Source organism: Doryrhamphus excisus, linkage group LG16, assembly GCF_037039965.1.
Source record: "Doryrhamphus excisus strain RoL-2023G ecotype Guam linkage group LG16, RoL_Dexc_Guam_v1.1, whole genome shotgun sequence".
NCBI lineage: Eukaryota > Metazoa > Chordata > Actinopteri > Syngnathiformes > Syngnathidae > Doryrhamphus > Doryrhamphus excisus.
Window position 1 is genome coordinate 6,707,605 of NC_136372.1, and position 27,875 is coordinate 6,735,479.

The 27,875-nt window shown below is 40.7% G+C and overlaps 1 protein-coding gene and 1 non-coding gene across 4 annotated transcripts; one reads left to right on the forward strand and one right to left on the reverse strand.

Moving 5' to 3' along the window:
- The first annotated feature begins 197 nt into the window (after positions 1-197).
- Positions 198-279, forward strand: trnal-uag (transfer RNA leucine (anticodon UAG)). Its single transcript has one exon. It is a non-coding gene; the product is annotated as a tRNA-Leu (tRNA).
- Positions 280-800: 521 nt separating this feature from the next.
- On the reverse strand, positions 801-27,872 carry sdr42e2 (short chain dehydrogenase/reductase family 42E, member 2). 3 transcript variants are annotated; one of them, XM_078797272.1, is made up of 18 exons: positions 25,428-26,044; positions 23,243-23,365; positions 22,016-22,078; positions 21,444-21,887; positions 16,865-16,961; positions 14,904-14,950; positions 14,132-14,292; positions 9,179-9,557; positions 7,599-7,694; positions 7,406-7,463; positions 6,837-6,955; positions 6,684-6,759; positions 4,570-4,652; positions 4,066-4,203; positions 3,171-3,236; positions 2,782-2,845; positions 2,627-2,700; positions 801-1,401 (listed from the first exon to the last, which is right to left on the reverse strand). In XM_078797272.1, the coding sequence occupies exons 8-18, from the start codon at positions 9,548-9,550 to the stop codon at positions 1,150-1,152; spliced, it is 1,398 nt and encodes a 465-aa protein (XP_078653398.1). In that variant the 5' UTR covers positions 9,551-9,557; positions 14,132-14,292; positions 14,904-14,950; positions 16,865-16,961; positions 21,444-21,887; positions 22,016-22,078; positions 23,243-23,365; positions 25,428-26,044; the 3' UTR covers positions 801-1,149. The 3 variants fall into 3 exon arrangements, with proteins under 3 accessions (XP_078653398.1, XP_057905309.2, XP_078653397.1); XM_058049326.2 differs by lacking the exons at positions 14,904-14,950; positions 25,428-26,044 and adding an exon at positions 27,826-27,872; XM_078797271.1 differs by lacking the exons at positions 14,904-14,950; positions 22,016-22,078.
- Positions 27,873-27,875: the final 3 nt, after the last annotated feature.

Here is a 27,875-nt window from a genome sequence, read left to right on the forward strand (position 1 = left end):
TATATCATGGAATTGTGTTGGGAAATGTGGTAGCTCACGCTTTCGGCCCACGTAAATGTCGACTCAGAATACACTTATATCATTTACATATCAAATACATATGGACAATTTACATCCGTCATATGTATATACCCAATCTAACGCACGGTAGTACGGTTAGAAAACATAAACAATGTTTTGCCCTACATGATTTCAACGGTAGCGTGGCCGAGTGGTCTAAGGCGCTGGTTTTAGGCACCAGTCATTTCGATGGCGTGGGTTCGAATCCCACCGCTGCCAGGCTTTTTGTAACATGATATTTAGTTTGAAAAAACAAACAGTTCACATTCCATCACTGAAATCTCACCTATTCCTGCGGCTTGCGTCCAAATATCCCATTTATATATAAAAATGCGGTTGAAGTGCGCCCTCTGCTGACGACACGAGTAAAAAAACTCAATCAAAACAGTATAAGACAATGACATTCTGTATGTAAAACTGTCACACAAAAAAGGAGATGAAACATTTTTGAGTTCCACTGTTGGCTAGTACACAAACTCGTCCGCCATTATTAACTGCGCGTGCTAGGCGTCAACGTCGTCACGTTATATATATGTCACGCCCTCAAAACGCCGACTTTTACCATAAAAAATACTCAGTACAATAGAGCCCTCTTGTGGCGGTTTGTAGAAACTACTTAAAGGACCATCAGATGGTATACATTTAAAACACAATAAAGTAGTAACTTACTTCTCATTTTGGGAAGTTGGAGCTTGTTTGAAAAATGCATTGCTGACTCTCAACACAGAAAATGTCAGGGTTTGTTTATTTCTAAATGTGTACAAAATCCATAAAACCGTGATTAGAATCTAAAGAAGTGAAAAGAATACACAATATTACAAATCCATTTGCTAGATTTATTTACATTAGATTCTAATGATTTCAAACGCTTGACAACTCAATCCGACAAGAAGCATTCACAAAAAACGGATTTAATACTTTTGTAATTTTGCACAAAGACACACACACACATTCGATTATCAAAACAAAAAAACTAAAAGTGGAAGCACTCATTAGGTACGTGCACAGGATCTAATATTTTGTGGTGTATTGGATCTCTTATGACATTTTATTGAGGTAAGACAAAGTAATATAAGTGAAATATTTAGCCTATGTTAAAATGCTACCCTGAACGCAGCTTAACATGAGGAGCAGCATGCTGAAAGCCATCAGTAGCAGCACCATGTGGGGTCTGTGCAGCCGGGGGGCCCTCCAGTGGACCAGAGTCGAGCCGGAGCTGGCCTTTCGGGAATGAAGGTACTGCTCCACCGAGTCCACCAGGCTGTAGGACTTGGGACGGTACCCGAGATCTTGTCTGGCTTTGTCTATCTTAAAGGTGTGGCTTACAGCTATGTTCCTCACCTGGACAGAAATGAATAAAACATATAGGTCACCTGAAAAGGGCGCCGCTAGACTTCATCTTGGACCTTGTGCTGCAAGGTGATGTTTTATTCACGGGGACCATCATCAATCGCGCGGCCGGGTCGGCAGCTGTCTGACGGAATGAGCTCCACACAGCTTTGGTTTCGGCCTCATCACGCATTCATGAGGGGGACCCGACGGACTGTGACTGAGCCTCCTTAAGATGGATGTTTTAATGCATGTTTTTAAAGGTACCAGCGGGTTTAAAAAGACTCCAGTGACTGTCACAGTAGTGGGAAGTATTTTTTGGGTGTGTGTCTTCTACATGAAATGAGGTTTGACGTCATTCCTGATAGGAAAATACTACGTAATAGGATTCAGTTCAGGACCTTCAGCTTGGGGTCACCAAGCATTTTTTTGGTAGACAGCAGAATTCACAGTTCCATTTATCACATTTATCCAGGTCCTGATAAATACCATCATACTACCACCACCATATTTTACTGTTGGTATGATGTTTCGACGTAACGGGACACACCCCTTCCAAAAAGTTAAACTTTTGTCTCATAAGATCATAGAGTATTTTGGAATCATGACGATCCTTAATGTTCTTTTTGTTCAGCAGTGGTTTTGGTTTTTGAACTCTTTCTTATGGTGGAGTCATGAACACTAACCTCAACTGAGGCAGTTCCATGGATGTTGCTGTGGGGTCTTTTGTGACCTCTTGGATGAGTCGTTGATGGGCCATTTTGGTTGGATGGCCACTCCTGGGAAGGTTCACCATTTCTTCCATGTTTTCACTATTTATTGATAATTGCTCTCACTGTGGTTTGCTGGAGTCCCAAAGCTTAAGAAATGGCTTTATGACCTTTTCCAGAGTGACAGATCTCAATTAATCTTATTAATTAATCGTATTAAGTTATGTTTTAAGATGTTTAAGATGTTTTTTTCTACTTTAATAAAAACTTTCATTAAAAAATTGCCTTTTGTGTTCATTGTCACTGCCTAATATTTACATTTGTTTGATGATCTGACAAATAAGAAATCAGGAAGTGGGCAAACACACCACTGTATTTCACGTTTAACTGTTTTGTAAGGTATGTAAAATAACTCTACTGTGCTACAACATTTAAAAGTCAATAAATTAAAAAAAAGGGGGGGGGGTTAAATGTTCACTTTCCAGGGTTCATTTCAATCCTCAGAGTGAGAAAAAGAGACTAATGACCTCATTTCTGGTGAAGAGGAGAGGCACTTCTATCACGGGTCTAAGGAATATGTGCAAATATTCCACCAGGATGGCTGCAAAAAAAAAAAAAAAAATCCATTAATCCATGTTGAGAAAAATGAGCTTATTTAAAAAAAATGCTATTTAATGCGTACCTGCTGAATAGACGAGACAAAAAGGCAATGTTATCAACGGCCTGCTGTAGCCCAATTTCTCAAACTGCAACAAAAAAGCCACAAACAGAAATTTTCACAGCACTCATGAAAATAAACCTGAGATGAGTTCTATTTCCGTATCACAGAAAATGGAAATCTCTCATCTCCGCCTGTGCTTTTGGGAAATCAATTTTCCACCACTTAGTTATTTTTAGCACACAAACAACAGCAAAATGCCACAATCAAAAGGGGACTATTTTCTTTTATCACGGCAGCCCCAACCCCCCCCCCCCCCTAAAAAACAAAACAAGCTGCATTAACAATGCTCTCCTAAACGTGAGCCATATGAAACATTGACATAGCAAAAACAATACACTTTTTTAACTCACCAGAGGAGTTAACCACTCAAAAAGATTAACAGAAAGTCCGTCGTTGATGAAATAGACCTGTCCACTCTGTAAAAAAAACCACACACATCTGATAAAAATGGTAAACAGGACAACACTAATACAACAGGATGCCTTATTAATGCAATAGGATGAGAAGATACCATACTGTACCTTCCCAACTGATACAGTACAGTATAATATCCTATCAAGCAATAATGCCCAAGGTAATGTATGGCACTATTCATAATGTTATGATACCATATGATTCATTCATTCATTTTCTATTGCTTATCCTCACAAGGGTCGCAGGCGTGTTGGAGCCTATCCCAGCTGTCTTCGGGCGAGAGGCGGGGTACACCCTGGACTGGTCGCCAGCCAATCACACGGCACATATAGACAAACAACCATTCACACTCACATTCATACCTATGGACAATTTGGAGTCGCCGATTAACCTAGCATGTTTTTGGAATGTGGGAGGAAACCAGAGTACCCGGAGAAAACCCACACATGCACGGGGAGAACATGCAAACTCCACACAGAGATGGCCGAGAGTGGAATTGAACTCGAGTCTTCTAGCTGTGAGGCCTCCACAAACCTCTCGAGCGGTGTGCAGCCTACAATATGATACCATACAATACAATGCAGTATGTTAAGATATGATACCATTCTGCATTATATAATATAGTACAGGCTGCACGGCGGTCGAGTGGTTAGCGCAGAGTTCAATTCATACATGCGTGGGTTTTCTCCTGGTACTCCGGTTTCCTCCGGCTCCAGCAACCCCCGCGACCCTTGTAATATGGTACCATGTGCTATGATACAGTATGGTACAATATGATATAGGCGTGTGTGTGTATGTATGTATATATACATGGGATTTGCACACACTCACAGCGATACAGCTCTTCTTCATGGTGAGAGCCTCAGCGGCGAGCGCGTGGGCCAGCACCAGGTTGTCCACGTGGACCCAGTTCATTCTGGCCTGCGGGTTGCCAAACCGAAAACTGAAGAAGCGGCGTTCCACATTCACCTGATAAAAGGACAGATAGTGTCCAATCAGACGTCAGCGATCAAACGTTTTAAACATTTCCACGAGTCAACATCCACTCTGCATCCGTTCTCTTCATGCATGCACGCCATCTTGTGTGCAGAATCAAATCTATTGTTGTGTTGTATTCTTAGCCACTTGAGCAACAATTAAGGTTGCATTCATTCCGACTTCACCATGGAGGAAACACTGCAAGAAAGGCGGAGTGTAACTCGACGCCCGGAGGAGAGCGCCATCAATAATGCAGACTCTTCAGTCGGTAACACATTCCACCAGGAGACGCGTGCCTGGTGTATTGTTGTGACTTCTGTCGGAGTGTGTGTGTGTGAGTGTGTGTGTGTTGCTCACCATCACTCTGTGCAGGTGTCTTCGCTCCTCGGGACCGTAGATGCCGCAAGGCCGCAGGACGCATGTCCTCAACAGACCTCCTCCTTTGTAGGACGCGATACAAAGCAAGGATTAGACACTTCCTGTTCAGCATAACATCTCAGTGCATGCATTACGGACTGAGGAGGATGTGCACGGCTGTGTTATAGTATGTATTTGATATTTAATACAGAGTAGGGTTTTTTACACATTGAAAAAAAATGGCAATGTAAATAAAAGTCATAGATTTACGAGAAACAAAGTCATAATGTTATCCCTCCACATGGCCAAGGCCAAAGGTCACATAAGTTCCCCCTTTATATCGCGGTCCCAGGCAATTTACGACTTCATTCTTGTAATATAATGACTTCCTTTCTATGAAATTTACAACTTTTATTCCCCAAAAATTCAGAATTTATTCTTGTAAATATACAACTTTTTTTTCCTTGTAAATTTATGACTTTTTTTCCTGGTAAATTTACAACTTTATTCTTGAAATATTATGACTTTTTTTCTTTTAAATTTAAATTTTTTTTTTCCTCAGTAATTTCCAAGTTTATTCTTTTTTCTCATAAACGTATAACTTTATTCTTGTAATATTATGACTTTTCTTTCTCATAAATTTGCAATTTCATTTTCATAATATTTTAAATTTTTCCCCTCATGTATTTATGATTTTATTCTTGTAATATTATAACTTTTTTCCTTGATATGTCTTACTTTATTCTCGTAAATGTATGACTTTTATCCTCGTAAAATTTACAACTTTAGTCTTGAAATATTGTGACTTTCTTGTAAATGTACAAAATTTTGTTTATTCTTGTAATTTGACAACTCTTCTCATAAATGTATGATTTTATTCTTGTAATATTACGATTTTTTTTCTCCATAAATTTGCAATTACATTTTCATAATATTCTAATTTTTTTTCCCTCATGAATTCATGATTTTATTCCTGTGATATTATAACTTTTTTTATCCCTTGGAAATGTCCGACTTTATTCTCGTAAATTGATGACTTGTTTTTCAAAATCTAAAATTTCTAAACGTTTTCAATGCGTTTTAAATATTCCGTTGTAGATTTTGCTCTCTCAGACAAGATGAAAATATTTTTAAATTTATTTTGAACTCCTAACACAGAAAAGTAGACATATTTTTCATTGGCATACGGTACAGTTATGACTGAGCCCTACGTGGATGGCCCGGCAACAAGTGACCGTGCAAATATGGAGCACATTAAAGTTCATTTTTTCTTACCATAGAACCCCACTACTCATAAACACCAGGCCTAATTAGAAGTAAGCTTCAATTTTTTTCACAAAACATTTGAGGGCTCAATCCTGAGCCCTGTTTTCTACCCGAGAACAGGCCCAGTTATACCACTCTCCGGTGATCGGGTCAAGGCAATGGAAAAATGTGGCACATGATCTTTAACCTGCATTATATAATGAGACGGCTCTAAGCTTAATTGAATATATAAGGAGGTGACTGCTGATAGAGGGTAGGGTTACGTCGCAAGGAAAGGGGAGGCTTCACACCTGTTGATGTAAAAATAGCGTAACATAAGAGCCTGCGTTATGCACAAGATGTCACATGCGCTTTATTCATTCATTCATTTTCTACCGCTTTTCCTCACGAGGGTCGCGGGGGGTGCTGGAGCCTATCCCAGCTGTCTTCGGGCGAGAGGCGGGGTACACCCTGGACTGGTGGCCAGCCAATCACAGGGCACATATAGACAAACAACCATTCACACTCACATTCATACCTATGGACAATTTGGAGTCGCCAATTAACCTAGCATGTTTTTGGAATATGGGAGGAAACCGGAGTACCTGGAGAAAACCCACGCATGCACGGGGAGAACATGCAAACTCCACACAGAGATGGCCGAGGGTGGAATTGAACCTGAAGCTGTGAGGTCTGCGCGCTAACCACTCGTCCGCCGTGCCGCCCCACATGCGCTTTACGTATGTACAATGTAATGATAGCCAATACAAAATATTGTTTATTATTGGGGTTACATCCATTCTACATTACACTAAAAGCCCCTAATGATGTCTACTATTAACAATTATAACTTCCTCCTGTTACTTTACCTTTGAGGGAGCACCCATTGGCTGAGAGGACCATTTGCTCCGCTATAGCTTTAGTCCGGGAGTAGTGATCGACGTGCTGAAAGAGAAAAACTGCTGAACGCACAGAATTTGCCGACACTTTGAATTATAGTAAATTACATTATTATTACTGACCATGCATGGGGGTACGGAAGGGACGGAGGCCTCGTCACCGTCCTCAATCGGCTCCCCTGCGAACACCGTATTGATCGTGCTTGTGTACACAAGACGAGGGATGCTCCTTTCTTTGCATACTGAAATAAAATATGACTCCACATGATAAAGAGAATTCATTCATTCATTCATTCATTCATTCATTCATTCATTCATTCATTCATTCATTCATTCATTTTCTACCGCTTTTTCCTCACGAGGGTCGCGGGGGGTGCTGGAGCCTATCCCAGCTGTCTTCGGGCGAGAGGCGGGGTACACCCTGGACTAGTGGCCAGCCAATCACAGGGCACATATAGACAAACAACCATTCACACTCACATTCATACCTATGGACAATTTGGAGTCACCAATTAACCTAGCATGTTTTTGGAATGTGGGAGGAAACCGGAGTACCCGGAGAAAACCCACGCATGCACGGGGAGAACATGCAAACTCCACACAGAGATGGCCGAGGGTGGAATTGAACCTTGGTCTCCTCGCTGTGAGGTCTGCGCGCTAAGAGACTTCATATTTATTGAATATATTCTTACCATTTATGACGTTATTAGTCCCTCCCACGTTGACTGACTCCACTTGCTCTTTCCTCAGCTGCAAAGACAGAAAAATATGCTGATACATACACTAAGGACATGTAAGGACAAGCGTCTTTCATGCCTTTTCTCCATAGGGTGAAAGATAAGGGACCGTCATCCTGGAGAAACATTAAACATGAAAAGCAATTACCTGTTCTGGGCCAGACATGCCATAAGATGCAGAATGGAACACACAGTCCACACCATCACACAAGTCAAACAGAGATGAATAATCCCGAATGTCATTCTGCAATAACAAGAGAAGAAGAAAAATGACCTTCGGGTGATACGTTCCCACTCAGGTGCACATTACAGCGTGATTTTTTACAGTCAGTATACTGTAAAAAGACATTATCATAATTACGTTAAAAGCTCCACCAGGCGAGCGGGTGAAACCCGAATCATGTCTACGAACTCCGTGACCCAGTCAGCAACCAGCGCTCACGACGCGGATCACTCACCTACGTACGTGTCTTTCCAAGGCCGCATGCAGACTGAGAGGCTCGTCTTGCGTCAAGACGACATCTTGACGCAAGGAAGGACTTAGTAACTAGGGTTGATTTTCATGTGTGCATAAAAACAAAAAAAAGCCATTGTCTTTGTCGTTTGTTCAACCGGAAAGAAAGGAAGGAAATGAAAAGGAAAGCGGTGTCATGTTACTCAGTGTTAGCCAGCTGTGTAAGAATATTTAAAGGACAGGATTACTACATGTGAGTTAAATATACTGCAGCTTTGTGGTGGGCTTCATTCAATATCTGAACCCCGGAAAATGATGTACCACCTGACCAGACGCATTAAATGGCTAGAAGCATTTTTATAATGATATTCTATGCGGTACACTTTTCACGGCACGGTGGACGAGTGGTTTGCACGCAGGCCACACAGCTAAAAGACCCGAGTTTGATTCCACCCTCAGAATTTGCATGTTCTCCCCGTGCATGTGTGTTTTTTCTCCTGGTACTCCGGTTTCCTTCCACATTCCAAAAACATGCTAGGTTAATTAGCGACTCCAAATTGTCCATAGGTATGAATGTGAGTGTGAATGGTTGTTTGTCTATATGTGCCCTGTGATTGGCTGGCAACCAGTCCAGGGTGTAACCCGCCTCTCGCCCGAAGACAGCTGGGATAGGCTCGAGTACCTCCCGCGACCCTCGTGAGGAAAAGCGGTAGAAAATTAATTAATTAATTTTTACATTGGGCGGCACGGTGATTGAGTGGTTAGTGTGCGGACCTCACAGCTAGGAGACCGGGGTTCAATTCCACCCTCAGCCATCTCTGTGTGGACTTTGCATGTTCTCCCCGTGCATGCGTGGGTTTTCTCCGGGTACTCCGGTTTCCTCCCACATTCCAAAAACATGCTAGGTTAATTGGTGACTCCAAATTGTCCATAGGTATGAATGTGAGTGTGAATGGTTGTTTGTCTATATGTGCCCTGTGATTGGCTGGCCACCAGTCCAGGGTGTAGAAGACAGCTGGGATAGGCTCCAGCACCCCCGCGACCCTCGTGAGAAAAAGCGGTAGAAAATGAATGAATGAATTTTTACATTGATTATCATATCTTGCCCAAAGTCCGCTGGGATAGGTTCCAGCATACCACCATAACACCCTAATGAGGATAAGCGACATAGAAAATAGATGCTGCACTGCATCATACTAAGTGGTGTTATTATGATTCCAGAAACTACAATCGTAAAGCACCGTACACGGTTATCATTATATTGTGCGTCTTACCTGATAGAAGACAGCCCCATCAGGGACGTCCCCCGGAGGCTTGTTCATGTCCAGAAGGATGACAGACATCCCCTGACTGGCCAGCGCCCTCCCCAGCCTGAAACCAAAGTATCCTCCACCTCCTGTCACCAGCACCTTCCCAGGAGAAGAGCCGCTCTCTCCCACTTTGGAGGTCGCACACTCTGGGCTGCTGCAGGTGGACGCCATGGCTCCATTGACCCGCTGTCGTAGGGCCGGGGGTGCGTGTTTGACCCGAGAGGTGAGAGGAGAAAGGTTGTGTAGAGCTTGCCCGCTGACATGAAGGCGGCAAAGGGAGACACCGTGGCAGAGGGAGCCGCCACTCTCACTCATGTTGGGACTACACAGCTCCATTGACGCCCTGATGGGAATAGACTATAGATTATAGATCACACCTATTTTACCTTTCCATTTTCCTCCAGTACATACTATTATTAACATTTTCTCAAGAATATACGTATATATATATATGTATGTATGTGTGTATATATATATCTATACACACACACATACACATATATACAGTGAAGAAAATAAGTATTTGAACACCCTGCTATTTTGCTATTTCTCCCACTTAGAAATCATGGAGGGGTCTGAAATTTTCATCGTAGGTGCATGTCCACTGTGAGAGAGATAAACTAAAAAGAAAAATCCAGAAATCAAAATGCATGATTTTTTAACAATTTATTTGTGTGATACAGCTGCTAATAAGTATTTGAACACCTGAGAAAATGAATGTTAATATTTGGTACAGTAGCCTTTGTTTGCTATTACAGAGGTCAAACGTTTCCTGTAGTTTTTCACCAGGTTTGCACACACTGCAGGAGGGATCTTGGCCCACTCCTCCACACAGATCTTCTCTAGATCAGTCAGGTTTCTGGGCTGTCGCTGAGAAACACGGAGTTTGAGCTCCCTCCAAAGATTTTCGATTGGGTTCAGGTCTGGAGACTGGCTGGGCCATGCTAGAACCTTGATATGCTTCTTACGGAGCCACTCCTTGGTTTTCCTGGCTGTGTGCTTCGGGTCGTTGTCGTGTTGGAAGACCCAGCCACGACCCATCTTCAATGCTCTGACAGAGGGAAGGAGGTTGTTCCCCAAAATCTCACAATACACGGCCCCAGTCATCCTCTCTTTAATGCAGTGCACTCGTCCTGTCCCATGTGCAGAAAAACACCCCCAAAGCATGATGCTACCACCCCCATGCTTCACAGTAGGGATGGTGTTCTTCGGATTGTACTCTTCATTCTTCTTCCTCCAAACACGCTTATTGGAATTATGACCAAAAAGTTCTATTTTGGTCTCATCTGACCATAAAACTTTCTCCCATGACTCCTCTGTATCATCCAAATGGTCATATGCAAACTTAAGACGGGCCTTGACATGTGCTGGTTTAAGCAGGGGAACCTTTCGTGCCATGCATGATTTCACATCATGACGTCTTAGTGTATTACCTACAGTAACCTTGGAAACGGTGGTCCCAGCTCTTTTCAGGTCATTGACCAAGTCCTGTCGTGTAGTTCTGGGCTGATTCCTCACCTTTCTTAGAATCATTGAGACCCCACGAGGTGATATCTTGCATGGGGCTCCACTCCGATTGAGATTGACCGTCATGTTTAGCTTCTTCCATTTTCTAATGATAGCTCCAACAGTGGACCTTTTTTCACCAAGCTGCTTGGTAATTGCTCCGTAGCCCTTTCCAGCCTTGTGGAGGTGTACAATTTTGTCTCTGGTGTCTTTGGACAGCTCTTTGGTCTTCGCCATGTTACAAGTTAAAGTCTTACTGATTGTATGGGGTGGACAGGTGTCTTTATGCAGCTAACGACCTCAAACAGGTGCATCTGATTCAGGATGATACATGGAGTGCAGGTGGACTTCTAATGGGCAGACTAACAGGTCTTTCAGGGTCAGAATTCTAGATGATACACAGGTGTTCAAATACTTATTTGCAGCTGTATCACACAAATAAATTGTTAAAAAATCATGCATTGTGATTTCTGGATTTTTCTTTTTAGTTTATCTCTCTCACAGTGGACATGCACCTACGATGAAAATTTCAGACCCCTCCATGATTTCTAAGTGGGAGAAATAGCAAAATAGCAGGGTGTTCAAATACTTATTTTCTTCACTGTACATACATACATATACATACATATACACACACATACACATATATACATACATACACATATATATACACACACACATATATATATATATATATATATATACATACATACATACATACATATATACACATACATACATACATACATACATACATACATACATACATACATACACATACATATACATATATATATATACACATACATACATATATACGTATACATACATACATATATACACACATATATATACACACATACATATATATACACACATATATATACACACACACACACATATACACATATGTATATATATATATATACATATACATACATACATAGGAATGGGCCCCAAAAAACATACAGAATATTACTTAGGCTCCTACAGTATTCCTATCAATATAACAAGGCTGTGTTTTTATTTTTGAAAATTAGCATGCTAATTCTTTAGTACTGTATTTTGGAGAATATTTTTCTTTTTTCCAAAAAAATCTATTGTATATATTTTATTTTTTATTTCATTTCAATTAATATATTTATTTTTCTGCAATTATTTAAAATGGATATTACATCATAACATATTCACGTCATATTACTTATATGGACACTCCATCATGTCCACATATGGTATTGATGTTAAACAATACTTCTATTCTATCTGATCATCTTCTAATCACGTTTGAATTATACATGCTATCGGCATAAAAATTTTAATAAAAAATGAAATTGTTTTCATTCCTAATTTCTAGCAGTTTTATCCATTGATAATAAAGAATCTACATGCCTGAATGTCGGAGGTGGCGTTGTACAGGGATCCTTGCTCCGACCTGTACTGGTCAGCTATTATATGTACGGACTATGTATGTACAGCAGGATCATGACAAAGTACACTGTTATGCAGATGACACACAATTCTATAGGATTTATTGGTTGCTGGTTGCTTATTGGTGCTTTATTGGTGAAACCCATTCAAATGAGTCAGATGTTCAAACTTTGTGCGTGTCTTTAAGGACATGAACAGACAAATTGCCTCAGTTTTTTACTGTTAGTCACATAAAACTGATACCATAGTCCTTGGCTCTTGATCTTGGACAAGCGACCTCAATGCAACCTAAATACACTCATTTAACCCTGGTCAGGAACCTTGGAGTCATATTTGATAAGGATCTTTCCTTTCCTTGGCTTCACACTTATTCTTCACTTATTATTGCATATCAACAATATGGGATAGTAGGTTAGCTTTTTCGGATTCCAAATAGGAGAACCGTGGGACAATGGGTAACTTTCATCTGCCTAAAATTTAAATTTAAATTGCACAAAATTTCAATCCAATTTTGACACCGTTTTGTCCCATTTTGGGCCTTATACTTTTTATATTCAATATATTTATTACAGACTCCATTCACTGTCCAATATCAAGCTTTCAGTGCAATATTGATAATGCCTCATATTTCATATTCAATTCACTAGCAAGATCTAAAAAAAACCTGGTCTATATTTCATTTAAACTGTATTTGTATATAATCCTGGGTAAAATTGTTAATACTTTTAGATTCTAACTGGTTCTGCTGTGCAATGCAAATTTCCCCACTGAGGGACGAATAAAGGCTTATCTTATCTTAAGATTTTTATAGGTTGATAAATACGTCATCACGGTTGACTACAACCTACTATGAGTCAAAACCTGTATGTTTAATCTAATGGTTAACAGAAATGGCTAAATGAGCCAAAATACAAATATAAGGCATTCAAAAGATGCAATGAGGTCATATGTAGTATACTACACTGGTCACTAGGTGTCAGTAATGTTACATCAATGAGACAATAGCCAACACTGACGTGTAGCCTATGTTATGGCAGGGAAACGACTACTCTACCACCTCAGCATGTGCTAGCCATGTTATGTTATGTCGTATTTGTGTCTAATATGCCTTATTTTGTGTTATTATGTCTACTATTTTGGGTGATAGGAGTGTAAAGGTGACTATAGGGGTGTTATTTGGTAATGGTAACGGTTTTAGTTCATCAGATTACAATTGGGTGCATCACATAATCAGTTCACAGTTCCACATGTCCAAAAGGAGTAGGAAGAAGCAAAGCTTATTAAATCCTACCCCTCCATCTGGTACTTTTACAATCAGTAACTGTTACATTTGTTCACTTCCTGCTTTCCTAATATAGTTTAAGTTGTTTTTTTTTTCCATGTACCGAAGTACGAGGTGATACGACCATACAATGACATCATGGGTAACCATAGTAACTGTCAATATAGTGATATGTATAGCACATCATGACTGGTTCAAGACATCAGCTGCTTGTATTGTTTCTTGAATTGGCTCATCGTTGTACATTGTTTGAGGTCCTTACTCAATCCATTTCATGTCTAGAGGGCTTTAGTAATGCTAAAATATGGGAAAATTAGTTTGTAACAATAACGACATAATACTTTGAATATGTACATGGGTTGGTTTAGAGAATGTAATAAAGGCCCTGCATTAGATCACTTATCAACCCAGTAGAACACTGCAAATTTACACTTACTTGCAAGTCCCAGAATTTTTAGAAGTATAGAAAAAAGCAGGTACAGCCTTTCAATATCTGGAGACCATCTCCCAGACTCGATCAAGAGGACAGACACCATTGCTTAATTTAAAAGAAAACCTAAATATCACCTTTTTTTCTAAAGCATATATGGTAATTAGAGTTGACCAATTCCTCCCGATACACTGATCCTTGCTGTTCTTCGGACTAAGATAGAGGCCCACCCCTGCCCCACATACCCTAGGTTTGGGGCAAATGTACTTACCAGGCTGTTATTGCTGTTGTCCCGTCACATCCATACCGGTGCAGGTTACCTCTCAAACAATCCACTCCTCACCTGTATGAGGCCTGCCCCCATAGCTCTTGTACCATAATGCATGGAAGAAACACGCAACCTCTTTCTGGGGCATAGCGCGGGTCAAATTTCTGCAAAAGAGGACCCCAAAGGTGAAACGTCTGCATCTGTGACATGACAGCAGGCCGACAGAGGTCTCGTCCTGCGCTCTTTTGTAATCAGAGGCATCATGTTTCATTTAAGAGACAACGCACTGAACAACCTTCATCCTTCCTTGAGGTGGGATGGATAAATGGATGGATGGGTGGATGACACTTTATCAATAAACAAAGCTCTTGCACGTCCATCAGTTTGAGGGAGATGTCACCTTAGATGGAGGATGGGAGTACAGACAAGCCTCTATTCTTTGTAACTCGGGAGCATTTCGACTATTTAGGGCCTATAGTAGAACATACACAGTATCACACATGGTCAAGGTGTGTAGAACATATAGTATAATTACTGCTTACAACCAGCAGGGAGCGCCAGATGACAGTGAAGGACATTAAGCTCCAATACAAGTGCCATCCATTTATTTAATTTATTTTCTATGTCACTTATGTCACTCCTCACTAGGGTCGTTGGGGTATGCTGGAGCCTATCCCAGCTGACTTCAGACGAAAGGCAGAGTACACCCTGGACTGGTCACCAGCCAATCACAGGGCACATATAGACAAACAACCATTCACACTCACAATCATACCTATGGACCAGGGGCGTCACTAGGTTCTGTTGGGGGGGCTTTGCCACCTGGAGATGAACAGGATATGAATGAATGTAGTAAACGTTCAAAAAAATACAAAAAACAAGTCACGAACAAGAATCGGGATATAACTTTCCCACTTTTGGACAGATTTAGTAGAGAGTACACACAATCTACACTGCAAAACCACTGCTCAAGCTCTGCAACCATTCTGTCCAGTGGACAGTGATCAATTATATAATCGTTCATTATTAATCATTAATCATTATAACATATTAATTAATATTATAATATTATAATATTATTAATTAGCCTATTATTATTAGTACTAGTAGTAGTAGGCTAGTATTAGCCTGCTTATTGGCTTGCGCTATTATATGAAAATTGCCAGACGGGGAAAAAAATCAATAAAAAATATAAATTTATTTGGGGGGGGTTAAGAACATTTTAGGGGGGCTTATAATCATTATTATATCATTAATTAGCCTACTATTATTACTACTACTAGTAGTAGTAGGCTAGTATTAGCCTGCTTATTGGCTTGCCCTATTATATGAAATTTGTCAGAGAAAAAAAAATCAATAAAAAATATCAAATTATTTAGGGTCATTTTAGGGTCAAATTATTTAGATCATTTTAGGGGGGCTTATAATCATGATTATATTATTTATTTATTTTATTACTATATTATTAATTAGCCTATTATTATTACTACTAGTAGTAGTAGTATGCCAGTATTAGCCTGCTTATTGGCTTGCCCTATTATATGAAATTTGTCAGAGAAAAAAAAATCAATAAAAAATATCAAATTATTTAGGGGGCTTAAGAACATTTTAGGGGGGCTTATAATCATTATTATATTATTTATTAGCCTATTATTATTACTACAAGTAGTATCAGTAGGCTAGTATTAGCCTGCTTATTGGCTTGCCCTATTATATGAAATTTGTCAGAGAAAAAAAAAACAATACAAAATATCACATTATTTAGGGGGAGCTTAAGATCATTTTAGGGGGGCTTATAATCATGATTATATTATTTATTTATTTTTATTATATTATTAATTAGCCTATTATTATTACTACAACTAGTAGTAGTAGGCTAGTATTAGCCTGCTTATTGGCTTGCCCTATTATATGAAATTTTCCAGAGAAAAAATAAATAAATAAATAAATAAATCATTAAAAAATATCAAATTACTTAGGGAAGCTTAAGAACATTTTAAGGGGGCGGAACCCCCCTAAAATAGGCCTAATGACGACACTGCTATGGACAATTTGGAGTCGCCAATTAACCTATATCATGTTTTTGGAATGTGGGTGGAAACTGGAGTGCCCGGAGAAAATCCACGCACACATGAGGTTCGAAACCAGTTCTTCCCGATCTCCTGACGGTTTTTCTGTCGTTATATACATATACACAATGGTAATGGTCTTCATTTATTTTGAACATCCAAGTTACGTACATTGGAATACATCACTAGACAGTGGCACACCTTCAAAAATGAGTCAGAAAAGCTTATTTAACCCTACCCCCCAATCCTATATAGAACACATATGACGTCAACAGAAAAGGCTTTTTTTTGTGGTTGCACATCAATTGCAAAGCCATTTTTGGTGTAACAAATTAATCCCTCACCACATTAAGTCTTAATGTTTACTAGATTGGGTAATATAGTGTTATTACATGTCTACAGGGCTAGTTCTCGCAGGTTTTCTATGATGCAAGTCCAAAAATATTCCATTTATACATAAGGAATCTTTCATCGTGACAATTGACTTACCAGAGTCTGGATCCCGACTATTAATAAAAGCAATCAACATGCAGTGTGTATTCATGGAAGATGAGTACAGTGTTAGTGTCATGCATAGCACTGATAGCTGAGGGCATATGAAGGAGGAACATTGATGGATATAAGTGCCAAGAAGACCTGTCAAAAAGGCACTCTGCATGCAGCCCACCTGCATACTCGCTGATGAATGACAGGACCGCAACTCCAGGTGGGAGGAAGGTTTTTGGAAGGAGCACAGATGTCCCTTTTTTTTTCACACCTCCAAACTGTTCGAAAAGAGCACAAAATGCATGAAATTGTCAAACGCAATCGTGTACACGTGTTTTTTTTTAAATCTTATAAGTGGAGAGATTACTCAACAAGTTGTTTTTTTTAACAAGCTTTCTGTTTAAGTGCCTGTAATTGAACAAAATTAAAGAATAAGTGTGTCAGGCTGGTGATATTTTAGGTCGTGATGAGTAATTGAAGTGGATTAGTCATTTCATTTCATGGCCATTTTCAGGAAGCAGGCGAGATGGGAGGGTACAGGCTAATGCACTTGAAGAGAATTGCATGATAAATCAATTAGCCGGAATGTATGTCTAACCTCTGTGGTAGGGAGGACACGACAAGGAAGGAAGCTGAGGGGATGAGGGATGGGTATGCTGATTGGACGCAACATTAGGTACACTGATGACGTCCTAATATCCGCGAGATTGACAGTGTACGTAAGTGTTTATCAGCAGTGGTGCGGAACGGCACTGCATGGTTCTATGAGCTCTAACATTTGCAGTCATTAAAGCTGCTTTCACATTTTTTAGCACATTGAATCAATTGAGGCTGCATGGCGGACGAGTGGTTAGTGTGCAGGCCTCACAGCTAGGAGAACCGAGTTCAATCTCTGTGTGGAGTTTGCATTTTCTCCTAGTGCATGCGTGGGTTTTTTCCGTGTACTCCGATTTGAATGAATGAATGTGAGTGTGAATGGTTGTTTGTCTATATGTGCCCTGTGATTGGCTGGCAACCAGTCCAGGGTGTACCCCATCTCTTGCCCGAAGACAGCTGGGATAGGCTCCAGCACCCCCACGACCCTCGTGAGGATAAGCGGTAGAAAATGAATGAATGAACGAATGAATGACTCAATCGCGGCTGCACATCGGTAAGTGGTTAGCACGCAGGCCTCACAGCTAGGAGAACCGAGTTCAATTCCACCCTTGGCCATCTCTGTGTGGCATGTTCTCCCCGTGCATGCGTGGGTTTTCTCCGGGTACTCCGGTTTCCTCCCACATTGCAAAAACATGCTAGGTTAATTGGCGACTCCAAATTGTCCATAGGTATGAATGTGAGTGTGAATGGTTGTTTGTCTATATGTGCCCTCTGACAGCTGGGATAGGCTCCAGCGCCCCCGCAAGAATAAGCGGTAGAAAATGAATGAATGAATCAAGTCTTCTTAGAAGACCTATGGCCTCTCATCTGGACAGGCGTCATCCGTTCATGATGAAAGACTAGATAGGACAGCTCAAGCCAGGCAGTCTCAGTGACAGAATTAATCAGACTTGATTAGTCTATCAAAGATTAGATGGGACAGCTATCAATATAGGACAGATATTGGATAGAAAAATGTTCTAACCAGTCTATCGAAGACTGGATAGGACAGCTCAAACGTGGCAGTCTCAGTCTAGGCTCGGACTAGAGACTATGCATGAGTAAACCTTTGCCCACTTCTGCTTGGATGAGAGGCAAAATGTCTTCTAAGACAGTCCCAGTTGGAATTAAATGTGTCCATATTTCATAAAAAGCTTCCAAAATATACTTTTATAGTGTACTTTGAGAGAGAGACAGAGGTTTTCTCTGCATGCTTTTTGTTTCAATCAGAGTTCGATGGCAACAAGACCAAGACCGATCTCTAAAGTGGTCTCAGTCCACTTGTTCGGTGCACACCACGGTTCGGATGATCACATGGACACTTGATAAAACTAACCACCAAATATAACAAGTGTGACCAAATCACGACAAATCACATAACCAAAAAAACAGGAGCACAGCTGCAATATTTAACGACCATAATCAAGGCAACTACCTGTAATGAGCAAAATAAATTCCATCTCCATTTAATGAGATGTCTGAACATATCAAGAGTGAAGCGACCTCTGGGTGTCATCATCTGTAAATGACGGCTGTGTCATGTGGGAAGCGAACAAGAAGTACTCAGACATTCAGGCAATAAAAATGTCACAGTCTTTCTATCTCCTCTAAGGGCTCATGCACAGATGTAGAAGCACACACCCACATCTTCAAAAAAAAAATAAAAAAGCCTTTCCAACAAGCTGCTCTCGATGGAGTGAAAAATGTAGCGTACGACCGACTGCGCTGCAGCACGGGCAGATTGATTGATGTGTCTGTTTTGATTCAGTGACAAAGAAGTCTATCTGTCATGGCTGCCTTCACAGCATGTACCAGTCACAGCGTGTGACAGTATTCTGCAGAAAACTATAAGAAAAAAACACACACTGGAGTTTAAACTCAATTGAACTCAACGCAATTAGAGCAAGTTAATGGCGTAGATTAACAGAACGTGTTGTTTTGGCAGAATTCACGGGTCACTAAGCCCGGTATCAAGGCCCCCAAAAAGGACACATGTATTTAAACATGTTAATAAATTAAGAATAATAAAATTAAGGAGGCGGCACGGCGATCTAGTGGTTAGCGTGCAGACCTCACAGCTAGGAGACCTGGGTTCAATTCTACCCACGGCCATCTCTGTGTGGAGTTTGCATGTTCTCCCCGTGCATGCGTGGGTTTTCTCCGGGTACTCCGGTTTCCTCCCACATTCCAAAAACATGCTAGGTTAATTGGTGACTCCAAATTGTCCATAGGTATGAATGTGAGTGTGAATGGTTGTTTGTCTATATGTGCCCTGTGATTGGCTGGCAACCAGTCCAGGGTGTGCCCCGGTACCCCGGTACCATCTGTTGGATGCAGTGAGGCGCTACCACGATGAAAGTTGAGTACTATAAATCCCCTACGGGGCCCGCCCCACTACTTGAGGAGGACTGTTCTAGCCAAAAACGCATATGAATGGGCATTGTGTTCTGCGTCCCGATTGGCTAAGGAACTGTAGAATATTGTCAATTAATCTCCTCCGTGTTGTGTCGCCTCTTGTTTTCAATCGACCGCGAGCAAGCAGCTAACAGCGTGACTCTAAACTTGGTATGTTTGCAAGTTTTCTCCCCGACAAAAACCACCATGTCAACAAAACGACCTGCACAGATGCTAACCATCGCACAAAAAGTTGGACTTCTGAACAAATTGAAAGAAAGTCAATGTTAAGCGACTGCAGGGTTTGGTTTGTTACATAGAGGAGGAAAATAGCAATAAGCAGTTTTAACAAGGACGCAAAAACGCTACAGCAGAGTGGCACCAATACAAAGAGGTCAGGTCAGAGTAACTGTGAAATACGCTCGAGTCACTATTAATTTTTTTATGTGTGACCTTGTAGGTTGATCATTAACTCATTCAATGCTACTCATTTTATGCTACCTTTTTCCGTTTTTTAGTCATCAGCAGTAGAATATCAGTTCTCAACAAAAAGGGGGAAAAAAAGAGTTTTTGTGAAAAAATATTATTTAAGCCTCACTTTCACTTTGACACAAATTCAGCCATATATATTTAGTCAAAATGTCTATTGTATAAACAACGATGCCACAACGTCAACAACACAAACCCATTTACATATTTACAGATGTAAACAACATGAACTATTTACAATTTTCACATTTGGAACTGGACAGTGTGACTTCACACAACTGCGCATGCACACGTGTGTATGCGTTAAAATTTCTCTTCAATGCGTAATCTCTTGAACGCTACACGGCGCCATGCGGAACAGGTATTTCTATGGGAAAGAAGCACGCCGAGCTCTTATAAAATGCACTTATGTCAACTTGCGGACGTTTTTACAGCTTAAAACTGAACCAAACACAATCTCCCTTCATTGTGCCATGTAAAAGACGTAGAAACACGAGGAAACGTGTTGAGTGAATGAGTGAATGAGTTAAAGGGGACCCAAAAATTGAGCAAAAAGGTCACATGCAGAGAAATATCTAAATTTGATATTAAACCAAATGTTCCAATGCAGTAGACAAATGGGGAAAATTTGAGCCTATAAAGAGAAATGGCTAAACCTCAACTTCAGTTCTCATTATGGCAAAGTCAAATTTGAGCCAAATGTCCCCAAAAGGGGACACCGTCCACGCTTGAACCAAGCATCCAATCAGGAAAATGAATCCAATAAGTCCAAAATGTGCTCCAAATATCCCATACAGGGTAAATTGAGGGGGAGTTGAAAAGGGAATGTCACAATAAATCCAAATTGGAACTAAATGTTCCAGTGAGGGGATTACACAATATAAAAAAAGATGAAATGAAGATTTATTCACACAACAACTGATGTTCTAATGGAGGCACTATGGAATAATTATAATGCTAAAAAGCTACAGCTCAGAGTACAAAAGACTTTTTATACAATCTGTTCTCAGCTCTTGTTGGAGTGGTTGAATAAAGATGAAAAACAAGCTTCATTTCTCAGAAGTCTGCATTATCATATGTGTGTGTGTCTTTGTTGGACAGTGCACACACACACACACACACACACACACACAGACACACAGTGGATGTGCAGGCAAAAGCACAGACCGTTCTCTCATGCATCCATTCCCAAACGGCTGATCTAAAATAACACAGGAGACCTATCACAAAGACATTCATACCCTGGTGAAAATAAACACTGGAGGCTCAGCAGAAATAAACACACTGGTCAGCGAGATGGTCCGTGGGGCCGTGAGACTGCACCGCCTGGAGCGTCCTCCAGCTCCTGGTGCTGAAACAACACAAACACACACACACACACACAGTGACGACAGATGCTATAAGGTTGTCTAGCATTATATCATGTTCTTTTGTTGCTTTTCAAATAGACGTGTCTCAGCAGACATGCAGGTCCTATGGAGATGACTGGATTTATCTGTGTCAAAAGGTCAATGGTTCAATTTCAGTCCGACAATTCCATGATCGGAATCAGCCTGTAGAGCACTTATCTCAGTGTGCTAGTTTGTCTTAGCTCAGCAGCAAGACGACAGAAAGACAGACATCAGTCTTAGAGGAGACGTCATCGCATCCGCTTACTGGGCCTCTCACATCCTGACTGGTCGATGCTGGAGGCGGATAAAAAAAAACAAAACACTTCCCGTCACTTTAGATACTTGCTGACGGATGCACTCACTGGTCATCTGTGCAACATTGTGAGGAAGTGAAAATACACATACAACTTCTGAATATTTACCTAAAGGTCAGCTATAATGGGGGCATCGTCATAATCAGCTCAACAGTCTTCCTCAGGTGTACACTATTAGCACACATAGCAATATTCTCCTGAGCAGATGGCAGCCATATTTTCATCAGTGTGGGCTTGGCACAGAGCTGACAAGATGATCTATGTAAGTTGGCAGCTGTACATCTACAAACAGGCCAACAGGAATGTACGTAGAAGGATATGATGGTTAATTACCACGGCCAAGAGGTCATTGTTGTGGTTGTATGTGTGTGTGTTTGGATACACAGGACAGGGGTGTCCAAAGTCTGGCCCAGAGGATATTTACGGCTTCCAGCTTGTTTTATGGGCCAAAAACCCCCCCAAAAAAACAAATTGGAGGTGATGCAATATCTGATTAAATTAATTTCTTTTTATTTTTGGATTTTAGGTTGTATTTTTACATATTTTTGTACATATTTTGATGCTGTACAATAATCTTATAACATTTTGAATTGTTAGATTTTTTTAAAACAAAAATACAGAATATTTTTTGAATTTTTTTTGTCATTTTCTGACTATACTGTATATTTAGAATTAGTATTTATATTAGGATGACCGATAATCATCGACCCAATATCCGCATAAAAATGTGATATCGGATTCAGATTTTTTTTTGTTGATATTTAAAAAATGCTGTATCCACCACCGAAGATGTGTCAGGTTAAACAAATCGACATTGGCTGATATCAGTATTGGAAATTGAGAGTTGGACAATATCGTCTTTCAGCAAAAAAGCCAATATCAGACATCCTTGATTTAGATTTATACAGATTATAGTGTATCATACTATTTGTAGGTTTATACTTTGATTTTTAAGACCATTCATGTTGCTTAAAGTAACCAAAATAGGTAGATACTGGACAGTGGACATATTGGCTTGACAATTAGAAAGCAGTTATAACTGCCACCTATAGGTTTGGAGGGGAACTGCATTGGCTACGATGTTTTGTCTTGCATACAGTATGAAGCAAACAGTGAACTACATAGTAGGGAGTAAATGTAATTACCAAAGAAGAGCTCTTCTCAGTAATGAGACTATTTTTGGATTCTGTTCATTGTTTTCAATGCTATTATATGGATGGTATCGTAGAAAATCCCAAGCAGTAGTTATGCGCACATGACATTATTTTATTGTTGGGCCACTTGGCTTGAGTTAATCAAAGAATCCTTTTAGACTGTGTGAAAAGCTGTTCTTACTTTGCGGTGAAGGGAGAGGAAAATATTCTGATGATCGTCAAAGCGCCTGCTACACAGCTGTTGCACTGCAGAGCGAGTCCAATTATGTTGATCCGGCACGGTGAAGCTCTGCATCTGGTATCTCTGCAAATGTTACAAGCACTGAAACTAAAATTAAGACTCCAGACACTAGATACAAGCTAATTATGTAGCAAACTAGCAGTCAGAATTATTCATTCATTTTCTACCGCTTATCCTCACGAGGTTCACAGGGGGTGCTGGAGCCTATCCCAGCTGTCTTCAGGCGAGAGGTACACCCTGGACTGGTCGCCAGCCAATCACAGGGCACATATAGACAAACAACCATTCACACTCACATTCATACCTATGGACAATTTGGAGTCACCAATTAACCTAGCATGTTTTTGGAATGTGGGAGGAAACCGGAGTACCTGGAGAAAACCCATGCATGCACAGGGAGAACATGCATACTCAGAGACAGAGGTGGCCAAGGGTGGGATTGAACTCGGGTCTCCTAGCTGCACGCTAACCACTCGACCGCCGTGCAGCCCAGTCATAATTACATAATTTTAATTATACTGAGCTATTGCTATTAAGTGGTTGCACTTTCATAAAGAAAAAAAATGTTAGAAATCTATCAATTAATGTTTAAACTTGGGATTTCTCTACTGAAATACTGTTGACTAAGTGTATTCGATTTTTAGTGGCCTGGCTGGTCTATTTTAGGCCGGAAACGCATCTCGCCTCCATCTGGATGCAGAGGGGCTGTTATGCTATCTGTCAGTGCTGATCTGTCGCATTAGGCAGACAATCAGAAAAAGCCTGACAAGAAGAACCAGTCAAGCATTCCTGGAGGATACTGTGGTCACATACAATACAAGCTGGGATAAAACTGATAGCAAAACGCATGACGTTGCAGCAGCAATTACAGAAAGATCAAAATATTAAATATAGTGCAAGTATATACAAGCAATGTCCCTTAATACAAGTTTTTTGCATGTTCAAAACAAATAAAACATCACCATTACAATTAATGCCACTTCTGAACTTCCGAATGCAGCGTTGCACAGTCAGGTCCAGGACCACGATCAGAAACACTGACTTACATTCATATCTTAAATGGTCATATTGATTTAGTCATTTATTACAATATTTTTTATCGTCATTTAGTAGCATGTTTCTTGGTGGAACTGCATTCAGTAGTGCGTGTGTATGTTATATACAGTATATATTGTTCTATCCAATCAGATTTCATCTTCTATGTATTTGCCATATCAATGTAATCAGCCCAGGGCCTTCAGAATCAGGAGTGCTGGCCCATATCAAGTATACACTATCAGCAATGGGGCTTTAAATATTAAATTTGACCCGTTCCAGGTGGTGTAACGTAGATGCATGGAGTTGTTTGAACCCTTTTAGTACTTTTGGCCGATCACCTGAGGAAATTCGTCGAGGGAGGTCATATAATGTTCATCATGGAGTCGCGAAAAATGAAAAAAATTGTCATTATTCTTACGAATCGGAGAATTAAATACACTGAAATATCATACAGGCTGCACGGTGGATGAGTGGTTAGTGAGCAGGCCTCACAGCTAGGAGACCCGAGTTCGATTCCACCCACGGCCATCTCTGTGTGGAGTTTGCATGTTCTCCCCGTGCATGCGTGGGTTTTCTCCGGGTATTCCGGTTTCCTCCCACATTCCAAAAACATGCTAGGTTAATTAGCGACTCCAAATTGTCCATAGGTATGAATGAGTGTGAATGGTTGTTTGTCTATATGTGCCCTGTGATTGGCTGGCGACCAGTCCAGGGTGTACCCAGCCTCTCGCCCGAAGGCAGCTGGGATAGGCTCCAGTGCCCTCCGCCCTCGTGAGGCTAAGCGGTAGAAAATGAATGAATGAAATATCATACGAGGCAATTGCAGTACCAGTGCATCCTGAAGGGGTCAGGCGTGAGTGAGCTGGAAGTACTTTAAGTACACTGAAAGTACTTTTATGCTCTACTGAATGAATTTGACTGCCAAGATGGAGGATTTTTTACCCAAGCTCACCAGGAGATGATCAGACATCATTCCTGGCTACTTGGTGGGGTTACTTACGAGTTTTGCTTCTAAAAACAATATGCGTTCAAAAGAGTAATACATTTGCATCACAAAACCGTTGTCCACGAAAAAGTCAGATCTCACAACCATCGCTTGCCGTTATTTTCTCTCTTTTGGTATCACTGCGCCCTGCCGCCCGCTGTCAATTGCACATTTCCATCACCTGCTTAACTCCTGGGATAGTGAAAGTAAACATGTCTGATTATGAAACAAGTGATGTTGACATTCCTTTTAGCACATAGCCAAAGGGATGCCTAGAGTATATGAACAGGAATACGCCGATGCCGAACTTGGTCAGATGGAATTCGTACCTGTTTACCTCGAATAACAGCAGGTCAAATTGACAGAAAACGGCACCATAAAGGATATTTGACATGAAGTTATATTATATTCCCACTTGCAGTAGTCCATCAACTGTGACTTGGTCCTGTGAGCCCATTTCTAGTGGGATTTCGGTGATGAGAAATGTAATTGGCATTATTTATTGGGGTTACTTAAGTAAGTAAAGAGTTTGGAAGAATATGCATATACGTATGTATGAATATGCAATATTCATGACAAACAGGCCACCTCAAATCGCTCGGCTTGACTTTCTCTGACATCCTATTAATGCACATCACATACATTACTGTGTATATGTGATGAAAATGGCTGCAACGCTTGCATCGTCATCCGGTTTCGAACACATATGTACATAACAAGATGGCTGTAATGTCGCAGCAGATGCATCATTTCTGTCATACAAATGTATTACCAAAATCCAAACAAAACTGGGCTCACAGCAGCAAGTGCACGTTAAGTCACTGTTAATGGGGATGTTATACAACTTCATGTCAAAAAAAAAATCACTATCCCTTTAAGAACCGTATTCAAATTTAAACCACCCCAGGGGTTTTCGACAGTATATTTTCCACTGTAATCTTGAAACAGCAAAAGCATGAAATCAGCGGTATCAGATAAAAGCGAGTGAGAAGAATGACTCACAAAGTCTGTCAGTCACACACAGCCAGTTTCTTCTTTTTATTCAGTGATAAATAATTTCCTATGGTCATAGGCTTTTATGTGTAGACATCCGATCAAGGCAAGAGACAAATTAAGAGTGGGCACCTGTTGCCACCATTTAAAATTAATACAAACAATGAGGTAAGAAGTTTCTCTCTTTTTTTTTGTGTGTGTTTTTTTTTTTAAACACGTGTGGTGCAACTATTCCTGTTAGCTATACTGTAGAATGGACAGTGCTTCCTAATACAGAAAATCCTGCCTGTGTGTCTGTACATTATCAAACAAAAACAGGTCATGGCACAAATACTCAACCAACAGAGAAAGAGCGGGCGCTGCTGAGGGGGAAACAAAAGCAAAACGAAGACTCTAAAGACTTTAGCTATTGAGCTTTCTGATGGTTGCCAAACACACACACACACACAATCAGTAGGTTTCTTGCGCTTTTGAGTGTGTACAGTAACACTATATGGTCAAAATAATTTAGTACGCCATGTTCTTACCTTTGGGTTGTGCAGGGGCATTGCAATGGATGTTTCTCTCACTTGACAAAACATCTATTGGTGTAGCATGTGCAAGTGTGTATGTGTGTGTGTGTGTTACCTCTACAAAGCTCAACAGCAGCACACTTGAGGCACAGCCCCATGAATGGACCTGACCTGCAGTCCCCGTGCCTTCATTGTCGTATCAACAGAAAGACACTCAACTGCTCGTTTGCTTCCTCTCTCTCTTTCTCGACCTTCAAGGAGAATACCACCGATTGTCAACACTCACATATGACATTTTCTTCCCTTATGCAACTGCAGCTTTTTTGTCGAAAGGAGTCAATACACTGCGCTATATTTAGCAACGCAAGTTCCTTCCAAATGTTCTAACATCCATCGTCCTTGTAGCTGCACTTTGCAGAAACAGAGTACTACAAATAGAAGAGGATGTAAAAAAATTCTAACTCGACATTCTAATATTTAAAAAGGTCCCCTTGGATGCAAATGTGACTTTTTAATGATGTTTTAACAGCTTGCTTATGAAAATTGTATAATATATTTTATATGAATATTATATTATAATTCACCCTCTGCCATCTCTGTGTGGAGTTTGCATGTTCTCCCCGTGCATGCGTGGGTTTTCTCCGGGTACTCCGGTTTCCTCCCATATTCCAAAAACATGCTAGGTTAATTGGCGACGCAAAATTGTCCATAGGTATGAATGTGAGTGTGAATGGTTGTTTGTCTATATGTGCCCTGTGATTGGCTGGCGACCAGTCCAGGGTGTACCCCGCCTCACGCCCGAAGACAGCTGGGATAGGCTCCAGCACCCCCGCGACCCTCATGAGGAAAAGCGGTAGAAAATGAATGAATGAATGAATTATATTATAAGAAAATTGTATAATATGGGACCTTTGAAATGACTGACTGTTGCATTCAGTGGCATTCTCCTCTCCGTGTGTGTGTGTGTGTGTGTGTGTGTGTGACCGAGTGCTCACCTCCACAGCTGGCCACCACCCACGCACCTTCCTCTCATCCGAAGCTGCTC

What these genes read in the sequence shown, in the direction of transcription:
- sdr42e2 (XM_058049326.2), bottom strand. Translation starts at nt 9,550, where the DNA reads ATGGAGCTGTGTAGTCCCAACATGAGTGAGAGTGGCGGCTCCCTCTGC. An exon ending in CTTCCGTACCCCCATGCATG is followed by an intron (nt 6,760 to 6,836) that starts GTCAGTAATAAT and finishes TTTCTCTTTCAG; the next exon opens with CACGTCGATCACTACTCCCG. An exon ending in CAATGGGTGCTCCCTCAAAG is followed by an intron (nt 4,653 to 6,683) that starts GTAAAGTAACAG and finishes CGTCCTACAAAG; the next exon opens with GAGGAGGTCTGTTGAGGACA.